The sequence below is a fragment of the Lolium rigidum genome, chromosome 6, assembly GCF_022539505.1.
Source record: "Lolium rigidum isolate FL_2022 chromosome 6, APGP_CSIRO_Lrig_0.1, whole genome shotgun sequence".
NCBI lineage: Eukaryota > Viridiplantae > Streptophyta > Magnoliopsida > Poales > Poaceae > Lolium > Lolium rigidum.
In genome coordinates this window covers 172,440,884-172,458,796 of record NC_061513.1, presented here as the reverse complement: position 1 = coordinate 172,458,796, position 17,913 = coordinate 172,440,884, and the positions used below count along the sequence as shown (strand labels likewise).

The 17,913-nt window shown below is 46.2% G+C and overlaps 1 protein-coding gene across 1 annotated transcript; it reads left to right on the top strand.

Annotated features, from left to right (window-relative positions):
• The first annotated feature begins 9,436 nt into the window (after window positions 1-9,436).
• Window positions 9,437-12,497, top strand: LOC124663562 (endo-1,4-beta-xylanase 5-like). Its single transcript, XM_047201251.1, has 4 exons — window positions 9,437-9,482; window positions 9,628-9,674; window positions 10,757-10,979; window positions 11,089-12,497. Exons 1-4 carry the CDS (start codon window positions 9,437-9,439, stop codon window positions 12,495-12,497), a joined length of 1,725 nt encoding a protein of 574 aa, XP_047057207.1.
• Window positions 12,498-17,913: the final 5,416 nt, after the last annotated feature.

The window sequence follows — 17,913 nt, the reverse complement described above, 5'->3', positions numbered from 1 at the left end:
GGACCAGATGTTCTTCGTGAAGCCGAGGAGAAGGTGCACAAAATCCGAGAGTATCTCAAGATCGCTCAGTCCCGACAGAAGAGTTATGCCGACAAGAGACGCCGAGAGATGACCTTCGAGATTGGAGATTTTGTCTATCTCAAGGTATCCCCCCTGAAAGGAATGCAGAGATTTCAGCTGAAAGGAAAGCTTGCCCCTAGATATGTTGGACCTTTCAAAGTTCTGAGTCGCCGAGGCGAAGTATCCTATCAATTAGAGTTACCTGAAGAAATGTCGGCGGTACACGACGTATTTCACATCTCACTCCTGCGAAAGTGCCTGGAAGTCCCCGAGAAGACGGAAGTGTTCAAGAACATCGATCACCGTTCGGTAGATATCAACCAAGACCTGACATACCGCGAAGTGCCGATTCGCGTCTTGGAAGAAGCATACCGAACCACCCGCACCCGAAGCATCAAGTTTCGAAGGTACGAGTGGAGCAACCATACCGAAGATGAAGCCACTTGGGAGCGAGAGGAAGATATGAAGAAGGAGTACCCGAGATCTCTTTAGTACCTAATTTCTTTAAGATCTCGGGACGAGATCTTTTGTAAGGGGGAAGGGTTTGTAACATCCCAAATTTCAAATAAAGGAAGAAGAACAATTTCAATTATCCAAAATTGAGAACCAACAAAAACTTTTACTTGCATATAGTACCCTGCATAGGACTTGTGCATTTTGAGTGCTATGCCATGATGTTTGTTACTTTGTGTTTGTGATGAACTCTAAAACCCTAGAATGATCAAGTGATCATCATAAATTAAATACCTCAAAAGAGAAAGAAATCAAATATCACAAAAACCCTAAAAACCCTAACATAAGGTCTATGTCATTTTTGGTAAATCTGATCTTAGACCCATTTGATCTTCACCAATAATTGTGTTATGATATTAAAGAATGAATACAACTTTGAGAATCAAAGATTTACTTTCCAAACCATTTTCAAAATTGAAAACATGATCACATATGATCATGGTCATTTCTGACTTTTATAGTCTGGTACCTACTTTGAACCTATCTATTTCAATTTTTCCAAACCAAACAAATCCAACTCTTGGCATGTCATCCAAGTACTCAACAAGGTGAACAACTTCGTAAAGATCACCATATCAAATTCATCATGGATCAAGAGATAGAAGCATGCCAAGATGAGACTTTGAAACATATGTAACAATCTTCAATTTTGAAATGTGATCAAACCAGGCCATCACTTGCTCACCACTTGACCTAGCATTGACCACAAGACCCTCCTACACCAAACCCATGCCTTGGAACCCCCTGGACACGACCAAACATGGCCTAGCCATGGCCATGCCGGCCACGTCGCCCACGACACGCCTCCCTCTGTTTCTCTTCACCATCGCCACGGCCACCATGTCCAACGCGTCGCCCATGATCCCAGGAGATCGCCTGTACCCGCCGTTGGTCGAGGAGACGCCGACAAGCCCCGGACGACGCGCGCCCGGGACGCCCCAGGTACGCCGCCAACGGCATGGCGACGTCACCCAGTGCACGGACACGTCCACGCGGCGCTCGCCAGATCTCGCCGTACCCGACCATATCCGCGCGCCGTAGTACCTCTCTCGCCACGCGGAGCTCGCCGGACACGCTCACGTCACCCCCTAGCGTCTACCGCCGCCGGAGAGGAAGCTTCCTTCCGCCACGGCCGCGGCAGTACACGGACGCGCCCGACCGTCGTACGCCCCCATTTGCCGCGCAGTTGACGCTCGCAGTACCGCCTTGACGTGGTGAACACGACCCCGTCGTCGCTTAGCCCCCTAGCTCACCGGAGACGCCGCGCCCTTGTCGACTTGCCGCAGCACCCACGGCACCCCTCACGCCCTATAAAAGGAGACCTCCCCTTGATGATCCAAGCACACCACCAGCTTCCCCTCTTCTTCCTCGACCTCCCCGAGCACCTCGCCATGATCGATTAGCCACCGCCGCCGCCCAATCGACGCCTCACCGCCGCGGAAGCCCTGCAGCAATCGCCGGAGAAGGAGGCCGCCCCGACGACGCCGCCGCTACGGGCTGCTTCGCCGTCGTCCACAACCTCGTCGAGCACATTGCCCAACCCTAGCCGGAGCCACGGTGAGCCTCCGACCCCCTACCGCCGCCGTGCCGGTGAACCCTCTCGCCGGAGACGACGATGGCCCGGTCGCCGTCCGATCTCATTCTAATCCAACGATCCACTTTAAAACATACCGTTTCGGCTTTTATGAGTCGCTGACGGGTGGAGCCCACTGTCAGGCGGCCCGCGCGTGCACAGATGCGTGGTGGGCTGGCTTTGGGCCGCTTTTAAACGTTTCGGCCCACTTAGCTTTCCCGCGTAGCCCAGTAATTCAAATTCGATTTATCCAAATCCATTTAATTTCAATACTGGTTCCAACTCAGAAATTCAATAGATTGAAATTGGCTAAACCAAATTTGATGAACTTTATGTTGTTGGAAAGCTAAGAAAGAGATCTAACAAATGCCACTGGCCCCATGGTCAGATTCTTGGTGGAATAAATGTGATAAAAATAACAAGACAGGGACTTTTACTTATTCAAATAATTATTAAAAATCAACCAAAATAGATATTAAGTTAATTCCAACTCTAGTAGCTCACATTTGACTTACACTAATTGTTTCTGCAAGAAAATGGTGTGGTCACTTTGCATGATCATGCCCTAATTTAATTAATGGATCATTTGACTAGTTTAACTAGTTGATATTATCCAAAACTACTAAAGTAAATCATGTGAAGTTGTATACTTCATTTAAACTTGTCTCACATAAATTCATGGGATGTTTGGACCCCTGGTTTCAAACTCTCTTATATGAATTACTTGAGATTTAAATCAAATGTAGTGTTATTTAAATAGTATGAGGTGGTCTACCTCATTTAAATCATTTTCTCCAATAATGATGATGAATGGTTGACTTGGGTCAACATAGGATTCATGTATTGCTGAGGAGAAATTAAATCTTAAGAAGATTCAATGAGAGGAAATTATTTCCCAAACACCATATGAACCTTACTTCTCACATATGAATAAGAGGAAACCTTTTTCCTCAAGTCACCCACCAATACACTTACTTATTTTATGTGTGTGCTTAGTATAGTTTGTGTGAAGTAATGATGTGTTTAGATTAGCCTTTGAGCTTGTTTGGTGATTATACTTCGTATTCGAATTTAGACGCTAGCACCGGAGATTATCAAGAGGAAGGAGAATTCTACCTCGAAGAAGAAGGAGAAAACCTAGAGAACTACCAAGGCAAGATAATACTCTTGCAAAGTGCAAAGCTCACCTTGAGCAAGGCACCATGATTCTTACTTTTCTTTATACAAGTCTATCTTATGTGTACACCATACAAGTTCTACTTGTTGTGTTTTCCAAGGATGAACTAAAATTGGGATAGAGAACAAGATTACTAAATAAGAAGAGATAGCAAAGCAAAGTAGCACCCCTCATGATTAGTGCTAGTGCTAAAATACTAAAATTTGACTATATTAGATGGGAGCATGTGAATGGTTGATTTTGAAACCTTGGAATGATGGAGCATTCCATTGAAGAGTTTTGAAGTTGAATGTGAACAAGAGAAGATGGTGATTTTTGAAAAAAACCTGATATTGGTTTGAATGCGATACCTTTCCAATTTTTGAGTACCCCCACAATACCTGATTATGGGTAGGGCTTAACTGGAAGTTTATAGATTTTAGTATGAGTTCCCTCTGAACACACATCATAGGGGTTATGCTGAGGCTGCCTCCGTTGTTAAGAAAGGATGTGAATTGAGGTGAAATTGTACGGCCAAGCCCTGTGCAGTTCCCAGGTTAACAGTTGGTTTTCACTGGGAGGCCAAGCTCATGGGGAGAGGTGCTCATACTAGGATGTGTAAGTGAAAGGTTATGGTTGATGATCCGCGTACTTGTGTTACGGTGACTCGGAGTTATTCCGACGGATGAAATCAAATGTTGTGGCACAAGTGTGCAACCTCTGCAGAGTGTAAACCTATTCGAATAGCCGTGTCCACGGTTACGGACGGTTGGAAAGGCCATACAGTTTCCGGTGTCAGATTTTCGAAAGCTTTAGTAAATATGAATGGTGACTTGGTGACTCTTTGGGCTTTGAACCAATGATGTGGGAATGACACTAATGTTCCCACTTAAGATAGTTAGTACATGATCCAAGCTTGTGAACTAAAATTTGGCTTATGCAAGTTAAATTAGAGTTTAGTTTCTTTAATGGGCATTTTACAATAGTATTAGTTTGCAAGTACTTGAAGTACTTACGGCTTTGTCCCTGGCTATTCAAATGGCCAGAGTACGAGGAGGAACAGAACTATCACGAGGATGACCAGCAGGACGCCTACGACAACTAGGGGTTTCTGACGTCAAATGTTGGCCTGTGGACTAGAGAGTCCCGTTACTATTACGCTTCCGCTATGTATGAACTTATGTATGTTGTTGATTTGGAAATCAACTATTTGTGTAATATGAATCATGTGATTCAAGATTGTATGACACTATGGCTTGTAATAAATAATGACTGTGATATTCGACTATTATGCCTCGCAACAACATTATCCTGGGATTGCGATGAATGACATAATAGGCATCTGGACTTAAAAATCCGGGTGTTGACAAGAGGGGTCTAGGGTGTGCACATTGGATCAAAGTTAACATGTGTATGTGACACATGCCAAGTCTCTCGCATGGTTTTGTGTGTGACGATGATCATGCAAGGCTATGTGAGGTCATGGTGAGGGGTTGGAGGTACAAAGCACTATAGATGAGCACAAGATAGAAAAAAAAGGGAGGTGGTACATAGTGGTTGCACTAGTAGGAAAACCCTTATAGGCGATGCTTAGTTATGTGGCGCACCGTTTAAAATGCGTCACAGAAAGTTATTTTGTGGCGCACCAGACACGGTGCGCCACAGAAATAGCTTAATTTTGTGGCGCACCAGGGATCCATGCGCCACAGAAATTTGGTGGGGCCAGCCCCAATCATTGGTTTCACTATTTCTGTGGCGCACAGGATCACGTGCGCCACGTAAATAAGACATTCTGTGGCGCACTGGCCTGGTGCGCCACTGAATTAAGACTTTCTGTGGCGCATTGTTCCTGGTGCGCCACCGAACTAAGACTTTCTGTGGCGCACGTGGGATGGTGCGCCACAGAAAGCCTTATTTCTGTGGCGCACATGAGTTCCATGCAACTCCACCCCCCCCCCCCGTGGATCGCCTTTTTAACCTCTGTAAAAAATAAAAAAAATAGATAAAAATTTCAAAAAATAAATCCCTTCAAGATGCCTATGTATTATGTCATCTTTTACCATTGAGAATTAACAAACAATAATTTCGACTTTTTTTGCAAAATTGCGTGGGAAAATCATCAAACTGGATTTCTGGTTGCATACGAACTTGAAAAAAAACGCATAATATATCAAAATGTTCCCACGAAAAATCTACATCCGAATTAACGTGTTAAAGATTCCAAAAGAGTAAAAAGTTACGGCCAGTTAAAGATTTTTTGCTGCAAAATAGAAAAAAAGAAAAAAAATTCTGTGGCGCACCAAGTGCCCGTGCGCCACAGAATTAACGTCCAAATTTGAAATTTCTGGCGCCCACTTCTCCTTCTCCTCCATTTCTCCCCTTCTCCACTTCTCCCATTCTCCACTTCTCCTCTTCTCCTCCTCTCCTCCTCTCTTCCTCTTCTCCACTTCTCCACTTCTCCCCTTCTCCTCCTCTCCTCTTCTCTTCCTCTCCTCCACTTCTCCATTTCTCCTCTCTCCTCTCCTACTCCGGCGACCAACTCCGGCGACCAACAACTCCGGCGAACTACTCCGGCGAACTACTCCGGCGACCTACTACGGCGACCACGACCAACACCTCCTCCGGCGACCACCTCCTCCTCTACCACCACCACCACCACCACCACCACCACCACCACCACCACCACCACCTCCTTCTCCTCCTCCTCCGGCGACCACCTCCTCCTCTACCACCACCACCACCACCACCACCACCACCACCACCACCACCTCCTCCTCCTCCTCCTCCTCTACCACCACCACCACCACCACCACCACCACCACCTCCACCTCCACCTCCTCCTATTCCTCCACCACCACCACCACCACCACCTCCTCCGGCCGGCCTCATCCTCCACCCACCCACCCACCCCACCCACCTCCGGCGACCTTCCAGAAAAATTTAAAAAAAAAATTCGGCGGCCCCAGATCTAGATCTAGATCTAGATCTGGCCGCCACTTTTTTTGAAATTTTAAAAAAAATTCTGTGGCGCACCGGCGGTGGTGCGCCACAGAAATAAGACTTCCTGTTTCTGTGGCGCACCACCGTCCGGTGCGCCACAGAAATAAGCTTTCTGTGGCGCATTGGCTGGTGCGCCACAGAATCCTTATTTTTGTGGCGAGAATTCTGTGGCGCACCACCCATGCGCCACAGAATGTGTTTTTGGTGCGCCACTGATGAGGCTTTTCCTACTAGTGTTGGAGTGGTTGTACCCTAATTTGATTTTATGTGCTCCACATATATGACAAGCAATGGTCTCATGTGTGTTGAATTTTGACCAAATCTGTTCATAGATGTGTTCTAAATAATGTTTGGCATCTATTGGTGGTCTTGGTTTGAATTTTGGAGTTGGTTTGTGAAAATTCTAAAAGTGGAGGGAATCTAGAATCTGTTTCAAAGGTGCCACTTGGCATGCTTATTTTAAGAGTTTAACTTTGAACCAGCAAGGTTGACTTTGACCAAGTTGTTCACTTTCATAAGTACAATAGATCTATGCAAAAAGATTAGAAATTTTAGTTTAGAAAAAGTTAACTAAAGTGGCTCAAAGTGGGTATGTTGTTAAAAATGTCACATGTGACCATTATCACATGTAACTAGTTTTTGATTTTTCTTTTGATTTGATTTGGGGTTTCTTGATTCAAAAGTGATTCTTATTAGTTCAGTAACACTTCCAAACCATTGACACCATTCAAAATGGCCTAGGTCAAAGATTTGCAAAGATGGCCATAGGCCCATATGTGAGGGTTTTTGCAAATTCTCAATTCTTTTTCTTTCTTTCTCTTTGATCCAAAGGATCATTGTTTTGGGTTAAAATGTTGTTGGTTGGGTTGAGGGAGGGTTTCACCATTTGGGCAAAGTAAATAGGGCATAGGCCATTATTGGAGAAATAGCCATAAGCCCACATATGCCTCATCCTTTTATTTTATTTTCTTGATTTCTCCTTGGTTTTGAAAAGGGGTAGGGTTTAGGATTTTGGCACACTGTCAAGGATTGTAAACACACAACAAGGCAATAACACAAAGATTAAGTATGAGCACTATGCACAGCACATGATGTAATAAAAGTTTTTGTTGGTTCTCATTTTTGGAAAAAGGAAATTCATTTTCTTCTTTGTTCGAAAATTTGGGATGTTACATCCTTCCTCCTCTCACCGTCGCCAGAGGACGCGGCCAGGCTCAGCTTTTTGGGCGTGGTGGATCGGTGCGGGAAAGCTCCTGCACGGCTTTGGGCGTGGTGCGCTCGCCGGGCACCACGGCGTGGTGGCTACCGGATGTGCGGCGGCGTGAGCGGGGGTGTGACCGGGAAAGCGGCGGTGCGACGGACGGCGACCTGGGCGCCGGCCTTGTGATGGATGTGGTGGCCTCTAGCGGCGGGACATGGCGGCGGTGGAGGTGTGGGATGGGACGGGCCGGATGGGTGTAAGCCCTAGGTCGGTCTTATCCTTATCCTCTCTGTGATCCTAGTTGTCGCTGGTGGAGGGTCGGTCAGCTGCAAGGCTTCTCATCGCGTTGCATTGGCCGGCCTAGGATGGTCGGCGGCGTTGGGCCCGAGCTGAATAATGGTGGCGGTTCTAGGGTTTCTATTATGCGAAGATGAAGACCTGCCTGAGGCATGTCCGTCTTGATCTGGCCGGAGTGATGAGTTTCAGAAAGCTCCGCCGGCAAATGTAATAGTGCATCTTATGCATGGAGTTTGCTGGATTGGGTGGTATTCAATCGTGCACACCAATGCTTTTATTCCGACCGTTTGATTTTGAAGGGAACGACGCGAAGCTCTGTTATGTGTTGCCATTAGATGATATTCTGGTCCATGGTGAAATCAGAGGCGGAGAATATCATGAAGGCTGGATTGGGGGACTAGCAATGGAGGTTCGAGTCTCTGTATTGTTGACGGACTTCCTTGGTTTTCTGGGTTTCGCAGTAGCAATATGCAAGTGGTGGCGGCAGCACAGAGAGTCTTACCTTTCAGGATGAAAATCCAAGGTTTAACCTTAACTGATTGTAACTGGCAATGGCCTTGTTGAGGCATTGTTTTGAGAGCGGGAACTATCTTCAGGGTGAAAACCTAAGATCTTTTAATCGGGCGACGACGGTGCTTGTGCACTATTTTCTTCTTGTAGGTGTCGCTTTTTGGAGAGCGTGGAGTTCAAATGTTGTTCAGGTGGTGGATGTATTGTTTCTGCTAGGGCTGAAACACCGTAGTGAGACTTTTTGTTTCTTAGTTTTTTGTTGTTGTTGTTGTGTGTATCCGTACTATCATTAGAGTATTGCGTTGTTGCAGAGACTCGATGTAATTGGTATCTCTCGATGTTAATATATTCCTTTTATCGAAAAATTTATAAAGTTGATTAAAAATCGTATTATTAAAAAAAATCACGTAGTTGGTGTCTTTCAGTAGAGACCAAAATTAGACGGACACGGCAACTTGCGTCATTATAATCTACTCCACGACAGTTCAAAATACATAAGCTCCTGAAGCAAAGTATGTTCACATAGAGACTCATTACTTCTAGCCACGACAGTTCGAAATTAGCAAAGAGAAACTCCTAAGAATATTTTTTTTAGAGAAAAACTCCTAAGAATACTAGATCACAGAATTAATTGGGTATTCAATATTCTCCAAAGTAATGTGGATATCGTAGTGGTTATCTATATCTTTTTGTTCTTTATTTATTAGACCCAAATATATCGAATACTACAATATTCTCCAAAGTAATTTGGGTATCATATTGGTTATCTATATCTTTTTTGTTAATTATTTACTATACCCAGATATTCTGAATACTGCATACTTTGGAACTAATTTAATTGACATTAATCGAAAGATCGACCTGATCTGAGCATGCGTTCATGCCGCGTGCATTATAGCCCATAAATAGCAAGATTTAACTGCATCCACACATAATGCACAACTGTTGCTCCTCCTGCCTTGTCTTCCGCTTCAGTCAAAGATCGAAAAAGTTACCAAACATACAGCCTTGTCTTTCTGAAGCACGAACCTGTTACCGCTTGCCTATATATTTACCCCGTTCTCCATCAACTAAACATCTCTCCTCCAGTTGAGTAGACGAAGGCACATACACACTCGTGGTCGCCATGGGGAAATTGCTCACATTTTTGCTATGCATTTCCCTGTTTGAAGGTTAGTTTTCTCTAGTTTATTTTACCCCGGTTTGTTGTTCCAATTCCAGAGAGGTTTCTTACGATTTGTATTTTTCAAGTTTCCACCTATCGCATATAGGAAGATATGACGAATCTATTTTCCCTTAATGTATATGTATGTGCAGGATGGATGGTCATGTCTGTTCCCTATGATCATACAGCGAGCATTGAGGCAAGTAGCTTTTGTTTTAATGCCTGATAGGTTTTGTTTTATTTCTGGGTTCTGGCAAAAGACAAAATATATCAGTGGTTTCTTACCGGTAAAATATCGGCGTGGAATAAGCGATTTCGTAGACAGTAAACGAAATTTGGTGATAGTTTACATCGGAAATTTAAGCCATGACTTATACTAGATCTTATGTACTCCCCCTAGGGCAAGGCGGGGCAGCCGCCCTATCTTGATTTTTGGTAAATACATTTTGATGCATATATATATTTTTTAATATTTTTAGTGGTCATCCATCGAAAACAGACTCTGTGTGAGAAAGTTATGCTTGTTTTAGTGAACATTGTGTAAAATCAACTTCGAAAACATAGACTCATATTCTAGGTTCAATGTAAATAACAATGTTTCTATATTTCTACTATAGAGATTTATCATGAATCTTAGTATATTTCTAGTATAGAGATTTATCATGAATCTTGGTATATGCAGGATAACTTTGTGATATTCATTATTCAAAAGTGTAGAATTGAAAATTTAGAGATTTTTTTGATATTTGAAAGACACATCATGATTTCATCAAAGACAGAATCACCTCATTGAGATGGTGAATTGGAAGGGTTTCTTGGCGACAAAGATCATTAAGACCTAGTTGCTCACGATGGATATTTAAAAGTCTTAATCGATAAAATTATTCTTTTTACAAAAAAAAGTAAAGCTTTGGCATTGAGATGGCATTATTAGTTTGCCCTACCTCAAAAAAATTCCATCCTTCGCCACTGTATGTACTCTATAATTCAACTCTATACACTTGTTTTTACAAATGGGTGATCTGTATCCCAAGGAAATTACATATTAGTCTTGGTCCATGTTTTTTCTCTAACAGTGAACTTATTACAATATACGTTCATGACAAACATATTAATCACCAAAATTAAGTAAAATATTTGAGAAAATGCGCTGATCTCCAAAAGTAATTAATGAGAAGTATTTCGTACATGATCTCACGATACTCAATTGCATCTAGCCATGTCCACGATAATCTCATGCATGGAGTAAATCATGTTGTTGGTTTTTATCTTGTTGTCCAGTGCTTGAGCAGCCCGATGAATTCTCTGTACAAAGGTGGCATTATCCAGAACAGCGAGTTCAACAGCGGCCTGATGGGCTGGTTGGTGCCGGTGGGCGTGCAGGCAGGCGTGAGCAGCTCGCCGTCCGGCAACAAGTACGCGTCAGCGAAGAGCAAGGGGCAACCGTCGCGCAGCGTGTACCAGAAGATCCAGATGCAGACCAACACCCACTATGCCCTCTCAGGTGAAGTGAATTGCGTATCTTCCATCTCTCCGAAAAGAAAGTACGCATGCATCGATGCATATCTGTATATAGTTCTGAACTTGTGATCGAATATATGTTTCTGTTGCAGCATGGTTGCAGGTTTCATCCGGCACTGCCGAGGTGAAAGCGATGTTCCAGGCTCCCAACGGCGCGTACATCATCGGCGGAACCACCGTGGCCAAGTCCGGCTGTTGGAGCATGCTAAAGGGCGGCATGACTGCTTATTCTTCCGGACAAGCCGAGTTCTTCTTCGAGGCCGATGGTGTGGTGGACATCCTGGTGGACAGCGTCTCCCTACAGCCCTTCTCCTTCGCCGAGTGGAAAAACCACAGCCGCCTGTCGGCCGACAAGGCCCGCAAGAGCACCGTCAAGGTCCTCGCCCGGGGCCCCGACGGTGTCCCGTTGGCCAAGGCCAACGTGAGGATCGAGCTGCTCCGGCCTGGGTTCCCGTTGGGTAACGCCATGACCAAGGAGATACTTGACATCCCGGCCTACGAGAAGTGGTTCACCTCACGGTTCACGGTGGCGAGCTTCGAGAACGAGATGAAGTGGTATTACACGGAGTGGAAGCGTGACCACGAGGACTACACCGTCCCCGACGCCATGCTCCGCCTCGCCCAGAAGCATAACATCAAGGTGCGCGGCCACAACGTGTTCTGGGACACCAACAACACGCAGATGGCGTGGGTGAACCCGCTGAGCCCCGACCAGCTCAGGGCGGCGATGCAGAAGCGCCTCAACTCCGTCGTCACGCGCTACGCCGGCAAGGTGATCGCCTGGGACGTGATGAACGAGAACCTCCACGGCGAGTTCTACGAGACCAGGCTCGGCACTCCCAACGTGTCGGCGCAGATCTACCAGCAGGTGGCGCAGATCGACCGGACGGCGACGCTGTTCATGAACGAGTTCAGCACTCTGGAGTGGGCCGGGGACATGACCTCCATGTCCAGCAAGTACGTCCGCAAGATGGAGGAGATACGCTCCTACCCCGGCAACGCCGGCCTCAAGCTCGCCGTCGGCCTCGAGAGCCACTTCTCCACGCCCAACATCCCCTACGTGAGGGCGACGCTGGACATGCTCGCGCAGCTCAAGCTGCCCATCTGGCTCACCGAGGTCGACGTCTCCCCCAAGACGGGCCCCTACCAGGTGGAGTACCTGGAGGACGTGCTGAGGGAAGGCTACGGCCACCCCAACGTGGAGGGCATCGTCATGTGGGCCGCCTGGCACAAGCACGGCTGCTATGTCATGTGCCTCACGGACAAGGACTTCAACAATCTTCCCGCCGGCAACCTCGTGGACAAACTCATCGCTGAATGGAAGACGCACCCCGAGGCCGCCACCACGGACGCCAACGGCGTGGCCGAGCTCGACCTCGTCCACGGCGACTACAGCTTCACCGTGACTCACCCGTCGCTCCATTCGCCTACGGTGCACACTTTGACCGTGGATGCCTCATCGTCCTCTTCCTTGGAGCACTCTCTAGGCATCCAGGATTAATTAGCAAGCTAGGGAGTACACACACATACACAATCACTACACAATTGCTTAGTTTCATTTACTTCATTCTTGAGACGAATTACTAGTTTGAGAGAGTGCTACATCAAAAGGAATGACGTTAACTTCAGATCGAAATTAATACCATCATCACAAAACGGATTTTCGTTTGTGATAAAAGATTATACTACTTCATTCGCTATCGCTTTAATCAACCAACTCAAAGGAAGCAGCACCGGCCCTCTCCAAGGGTCAGGTCGATGGGAGAACCGGAACTTCATGGTGACATTGTCTTTTGAAGCTCCCGTCACTAGGCGAGCACTTCTCTCAACGAGGGAACTTCAAAGCTACCTTCTTTTACCCTACATCGCCTGTACTAACATGGGAGTGGTCGGGCCCCACTAGTCAACCAAATCCGGCGATTTTGACAAAAAATGACCTTTGGCGAAACTATTGCAACAATAACCCTCCGACGAAACTATTACACTCGGCTAACCCTTTCATGTGGCGCATATACGAGCGGCGCCACACTTCACTGCCACACATCGTGGCCTGCTTGGCGGGCAGCTGCCTAAGTGGCATGGCCAGCCGATGTGGCAGGGCATGTGGCGCCGCTCGCATAGGCGCCACACATCCTCGTATGTGTGGCGCCCGAGCCGCCTCCAGCCCGAGCCTCTGCTTCTCTTCTTTCTTCCCTCTCCCGACTAGGCTCCCTCCCTTCTCTTCCTTCTCAAATCCCTCTCAAGATTTCGTGGATTTCTGCAGATCTGTCCATGGAGTGCCTTTCCAACCCATCCGTTGAGGTATTCTCCTCCGATCCTCTTCTTTTCATCCAATATTTTCGTTGATTTGGTAAGATTTAGACATGAAACCTTAGATGTGAAATCCTAGATGTGATGGTTGATATTCATGGATTTGGATTTGGATTTGAACTTTGAAGGCAACAGAGGGTGATTTGGGTGGACTCAAAAACCGAAAGGCCAACCAAGTATTTACCTTGTGGAGGAAATGATGAGGCTAAGGCTGAAGAAGTTGTTGACGCCGTGAGTAGGACTATCTCGGTCTGCGCCAGCAAGGTGGGTATACGCCAGGGACCTGGTATACGCGCCATTCACCATTCGGGATGCCCCGCCATTCCATCCCCATCCGAAGAGCTGCGGCCGCCCTAGAGGCCGAAGGCTTCTGTCTTCTTTTTTTGGATAGTGCTAGGAATCCTTCGGAGGCTCACAGCCTCCTAGCCTCCTGCTTGCATGCTTGACACATGTCAATTTTCATCTAAAATCTAATCTTTGCTTCGTCGCAGCAGAATATCTCCCGATTTTGCTTCATTGAAGAAAAAAAGGGTTCATCTAGAAAGAAAAAAACAAAAGACTCGCCGGAGAAAGACCTCATCAGATACCTCGCCGACTACTTGGTAGCAACAATTTTATACTAAAGTAGCAAGACAGCAGAACATTTGAAGCAGTAAGTTTGTACTATCGTAGCATCGTCTACTACTCGTCGAAGACCTAACGGAAACCTCGCCAGAGACCTCGCATCACAATTTTATACTAAAGTAGCAACAACGCAGAACAATTTAACAAGATATACTATTGTAGCATCACAATTTTATTACGAGATCTCCGGTGAGGTCCTTGCAACGACAGCAGCACCAACCTATTCCATGGTAGCCCCAGTGACATTGCTTTGCAACATCGAAGACAACTCCGGTCACTATCTATTATAACATCGAGCATCCGACAGCTACCTTTGTAGCTCTATCCGAAAGCCTTTGCAGCTGCACCCGATGGCCTTTGTAGCAAAATTGTGAGCGGTTTGTAGCAACAATACTCGCATTTCATAGCACCAATAGCATCTGCGCCCCGCCGGAAGCATTTGCAGCTCCGCACGGAGGCCTATGTAGCAACGACGTCGACCTTTTGTAGCAACATGACTCTGAAAATCGTAGAACTTGCATCTCCACCAACATGGCTGTAGCACCGCAGGACATGGCCGGTAGCACCACCACAACCCACAAAGCAGCAACGACAAACACCGTATGAATATTCACCGCACACCGGTCACGCCATCACCACCTAAGCCTCGCAGCACCGTTGTGCACATGATCCTCTTGCAGCAACACCATCGTGAGGACGACCATGGTGCTCCGTAGGGATGGCCAGTGACGAGGTCGTTTCGGCTGCAAGAGTTGATGAGGAGGTCAGGGAGGCGGGGGTCTCGCTCAGGCGAGGGGGAGCTAGGTGAGGGGGTGGCAAGGGTGTGGGAGCTGCGAGGGAGACGGCGGTCGCGCGCCGATGAGACGGAGCTCGGCATGGGGTGAGGCGAGGGAGAGAGCTTCGGGGGAGGCGGCCGACGATGAGGGCTAGGGGGGAGCGCATGCTGGCGGCTCCATTGATCGCCAAAGCGGAGGAGGGAGTGGTGCAGGCGGTGGCGTCAATGGACACAGGGGAACGGTGGTGCGGCAGAGTTCCCGTGAGTAAATCGGGAACGAAGACAAAAGATTGGGGAGAGAGAAATAGTACTGTTGGTCCTAGCCACGTTTTCTTTCCAATTGTTGGTGACGTGGCTTCACTAGAACCAAGCGATGGAAGGATATAGACGTTACGCGACCCGGAGGCAGCGACGATTCCAGCCTCCGACTGATATGAAGCATTAGAGCATCTCCAGTCGCCTCCCCCGAACCGTCCCCCAAAGCGATTTGGGGTGCGCTGGACAAAAAAAACGTTCCCAGCCACGTTCTCCAAAGCCGCTTTTTGTCCGGCGCGTCCCGATACGGTGTCCTACGCCCGAGCCCGTCCCCGCCCCACAGGGGATGCACCGGGGACGCCGGATGACAAGGTATCAACTTGCCAATGCCTACAAGTTGTAGATTAGAGTTTCGCGGAAAGTAGAGGGCAAGTAGATCTCGAATGTTAAGCCGAAAAGGTGTTCGACTGCTAAAAACTAGGGTTGGTGTTAACAATGATTCGATCCTCTCTTTCTCGCTCGACTCCCCTTTATATAGAAGGTGGAGCCGTGATACGTCCCAAACGTATCTATAATTTCTTATGTTCCATGATACTTTTATGATGATACTCACATGTTTTATACACATTATATGTCATATTTATGCGTTTTCCGGAACTAACCTATTGACGAGATGCCGAAGTGCCAGTTCCTGTTTTCTGCTGTTTTTGGTTTCAGAAATCCTAGTAAGGAAATATTCTCGGAATTGGACGAAATCAACGCCCAGCATCTTAGAATTCCACGAAGCTTCCAGAACACCCGAGAGCCACCAGAGGAGAGCCACAGGGGGCCCACACGTGGTGGCGGCGCGGCCAAGGAGCCAGGCGCGCCGCCCTACGGTGTGGTGGCCTCGTCAGCCCTCCGACTCCGCCTCTTCGCCTATTTAAAGGTCCCTGACCTAAATCTTCGATAAGAAAAAGCCACGGTACGAGAAACCTTCCAGAGCCGCCGCCATCGCGAAGCCAAGATCTGGGGGACAGGAGTCTCTGTTCCGGCACGCCGCCGGGACGGGGAAGTGCCCCCGTAAGGCATCTCCATCAACACCACCGCCATCTTCATCACCGCTGCTGTCTCCCATGAGGAGGGAGTAGTTCTCCCCGAGGCTAAGGGCTGTACCGGTAGCTATGTGGTTAATCTCTCTCCTATGTACTTCAATACAATGATCTCATGAGCTGCCTTACATGATTGAGATTCATATGAGTTTTGTATCACTATTCATCTATGTGTTACTCTAGTAATGATATTAAAGTACTCTATTCCTCCTTCATGGTGTAACGGTGACAGTGTGTGCATCATGTAGTACTTGGCGTAGGCTATGATTGTAATCTCTTGTAGATTATGAAGTTAACAATTACTATGATAGTATTGATGCGATCTATTCCTCCTTCATAGTGTGATGGTGGCAGTGTGCATGCTATGTTAGTACTTGGTGTAATTACAATGATCTATCATGCACTCTAAGGTTATTTAAATATGAACATCAAATGTTGTGGAGCTTGTTAACTCCGGCATTGAGGTGCTCTTGTAGCCCTACACAATTAGTGGTGTTCATCATCCAACAAGAGAGTGTAGAGTGGTTTTATTATGTGATCAATGTTGAGAGTGTCCACTAGTGAAAGTATGATCCCTAGGCCTTGTTTCTAAGCATCGAAACTCCGTTTACTTACCGTTCTGTTGCATGTTTACTCGCTGCCATATTTTATTCAGATTGCTATTACCACTCATATACATCCATACTACTTGTATTTCACTATCTCTTCGCCGAACTAGTGCACCTATACATCTGACAAGTGTATTGGGTGTGTTGGGGACACAAGAGACTTCTTGTATCGTGATTGCAGGGTTGCTTGAGAGGGATATCTTTGACCTCTTCCTCCCCGAGTTCGATAAACCTTGGGTGATCCACTTAAGGGAAACTTGCTGCTGTTCTACAAACCTCTGCTCTTGGAGGCCCAACACTGTCTACAAGAATAGAAGCACCCGTAGACATCAAACACTTTTCTGGCGCCGTTGCCGGGGACCTGAATAAAAGTTACTCCACAAAGATTTCTAACTCCCACGTCAACTGCACGCCAGCAGCACTTTTCTGGCGCCGTTGCCGGGGAGGAAAGGTAAAAGGCACTCATACTCTGGTCCAGGTAACTAAGTAATTTTCTGTTTCCGTTGTGTGTGTGCTCGAAGCTATTTCCTTTAGATCCTGCAATTGCATCTTTTTTGTTTCTTGTTTACACTAGTAAGGCATAATGGAAAACAACAAAAATATGAGAGATCTTTATGAACTTTATCTTGAATTAGGACATGATGTGTTTGAAGAAAGAATTAAAAAACCCATGGAACTTTATATGCATGCTAATGGGAATGTTATTAATATGAATGCTTTGAACACCATTGTTGCTAATGCTATGGAAAATTCTAAGCTTGGGGAAGCTGGTTTTGATGAGTATGATATTTTTAGTCCCCCAAGTATTGAGGAGAAAATTTTCTTTGATGATACTTTGCCTCCTATTTATGATGATTATAATGATAGTGGTCTTTTGGTGCCGCCTACTATGGAGGATAAAGCTTATTATGATTATACTATGCCTCCTATATTTGATGATGAGAATAATAATGATAGCTACTCTGTTGAATTTGCTCCCACTACAACTAATAATATTGATTATGCTTATGTGAAGAGTAATGATACTTTTATGCATGTGAATAAGAATGCTTTATGTGATAGTTACATTGTTGAATTTGTTCATGATGCCACTGAAAGTTATTATGAGAGAGGAAAATATGGTTGTGGAAGTTTTCATGTTACTAAAACACCTCTCTATATGCTGAAATTTTTTAAGTTACACTTGTTTTATCTTTCTATGCTTGTTGCATTATGCCTACATGACTTGTTTATTTACAAGATTCCTTTTCATAG

Excerpts from the sequence above, each read along its gene's own strand:
- LOC124663562 (XM_047201251.1), top strand. The coding sequence starts at position 9,437 with ATGGGGAAATTGCTCACATTTTTGCTATGCATTTCCCTGTTTGAAG. Across the intron at positions 9,483-9,627 it reads ATGCATTTCCCTGTTTGAAG|GATGGATGGTCATGTCTGTT; the intron begins GTTAGTTTTCTC and ends ATGTATGTGCAG. Across the intron at positions 9,675-10,756 it reads ATCATACAGCGAGCATTGAG|TGCTTGAGCAGCCCGATGAA; the intron begins GCAAGTAGCTTT and ends CTTGTTGTCCAG.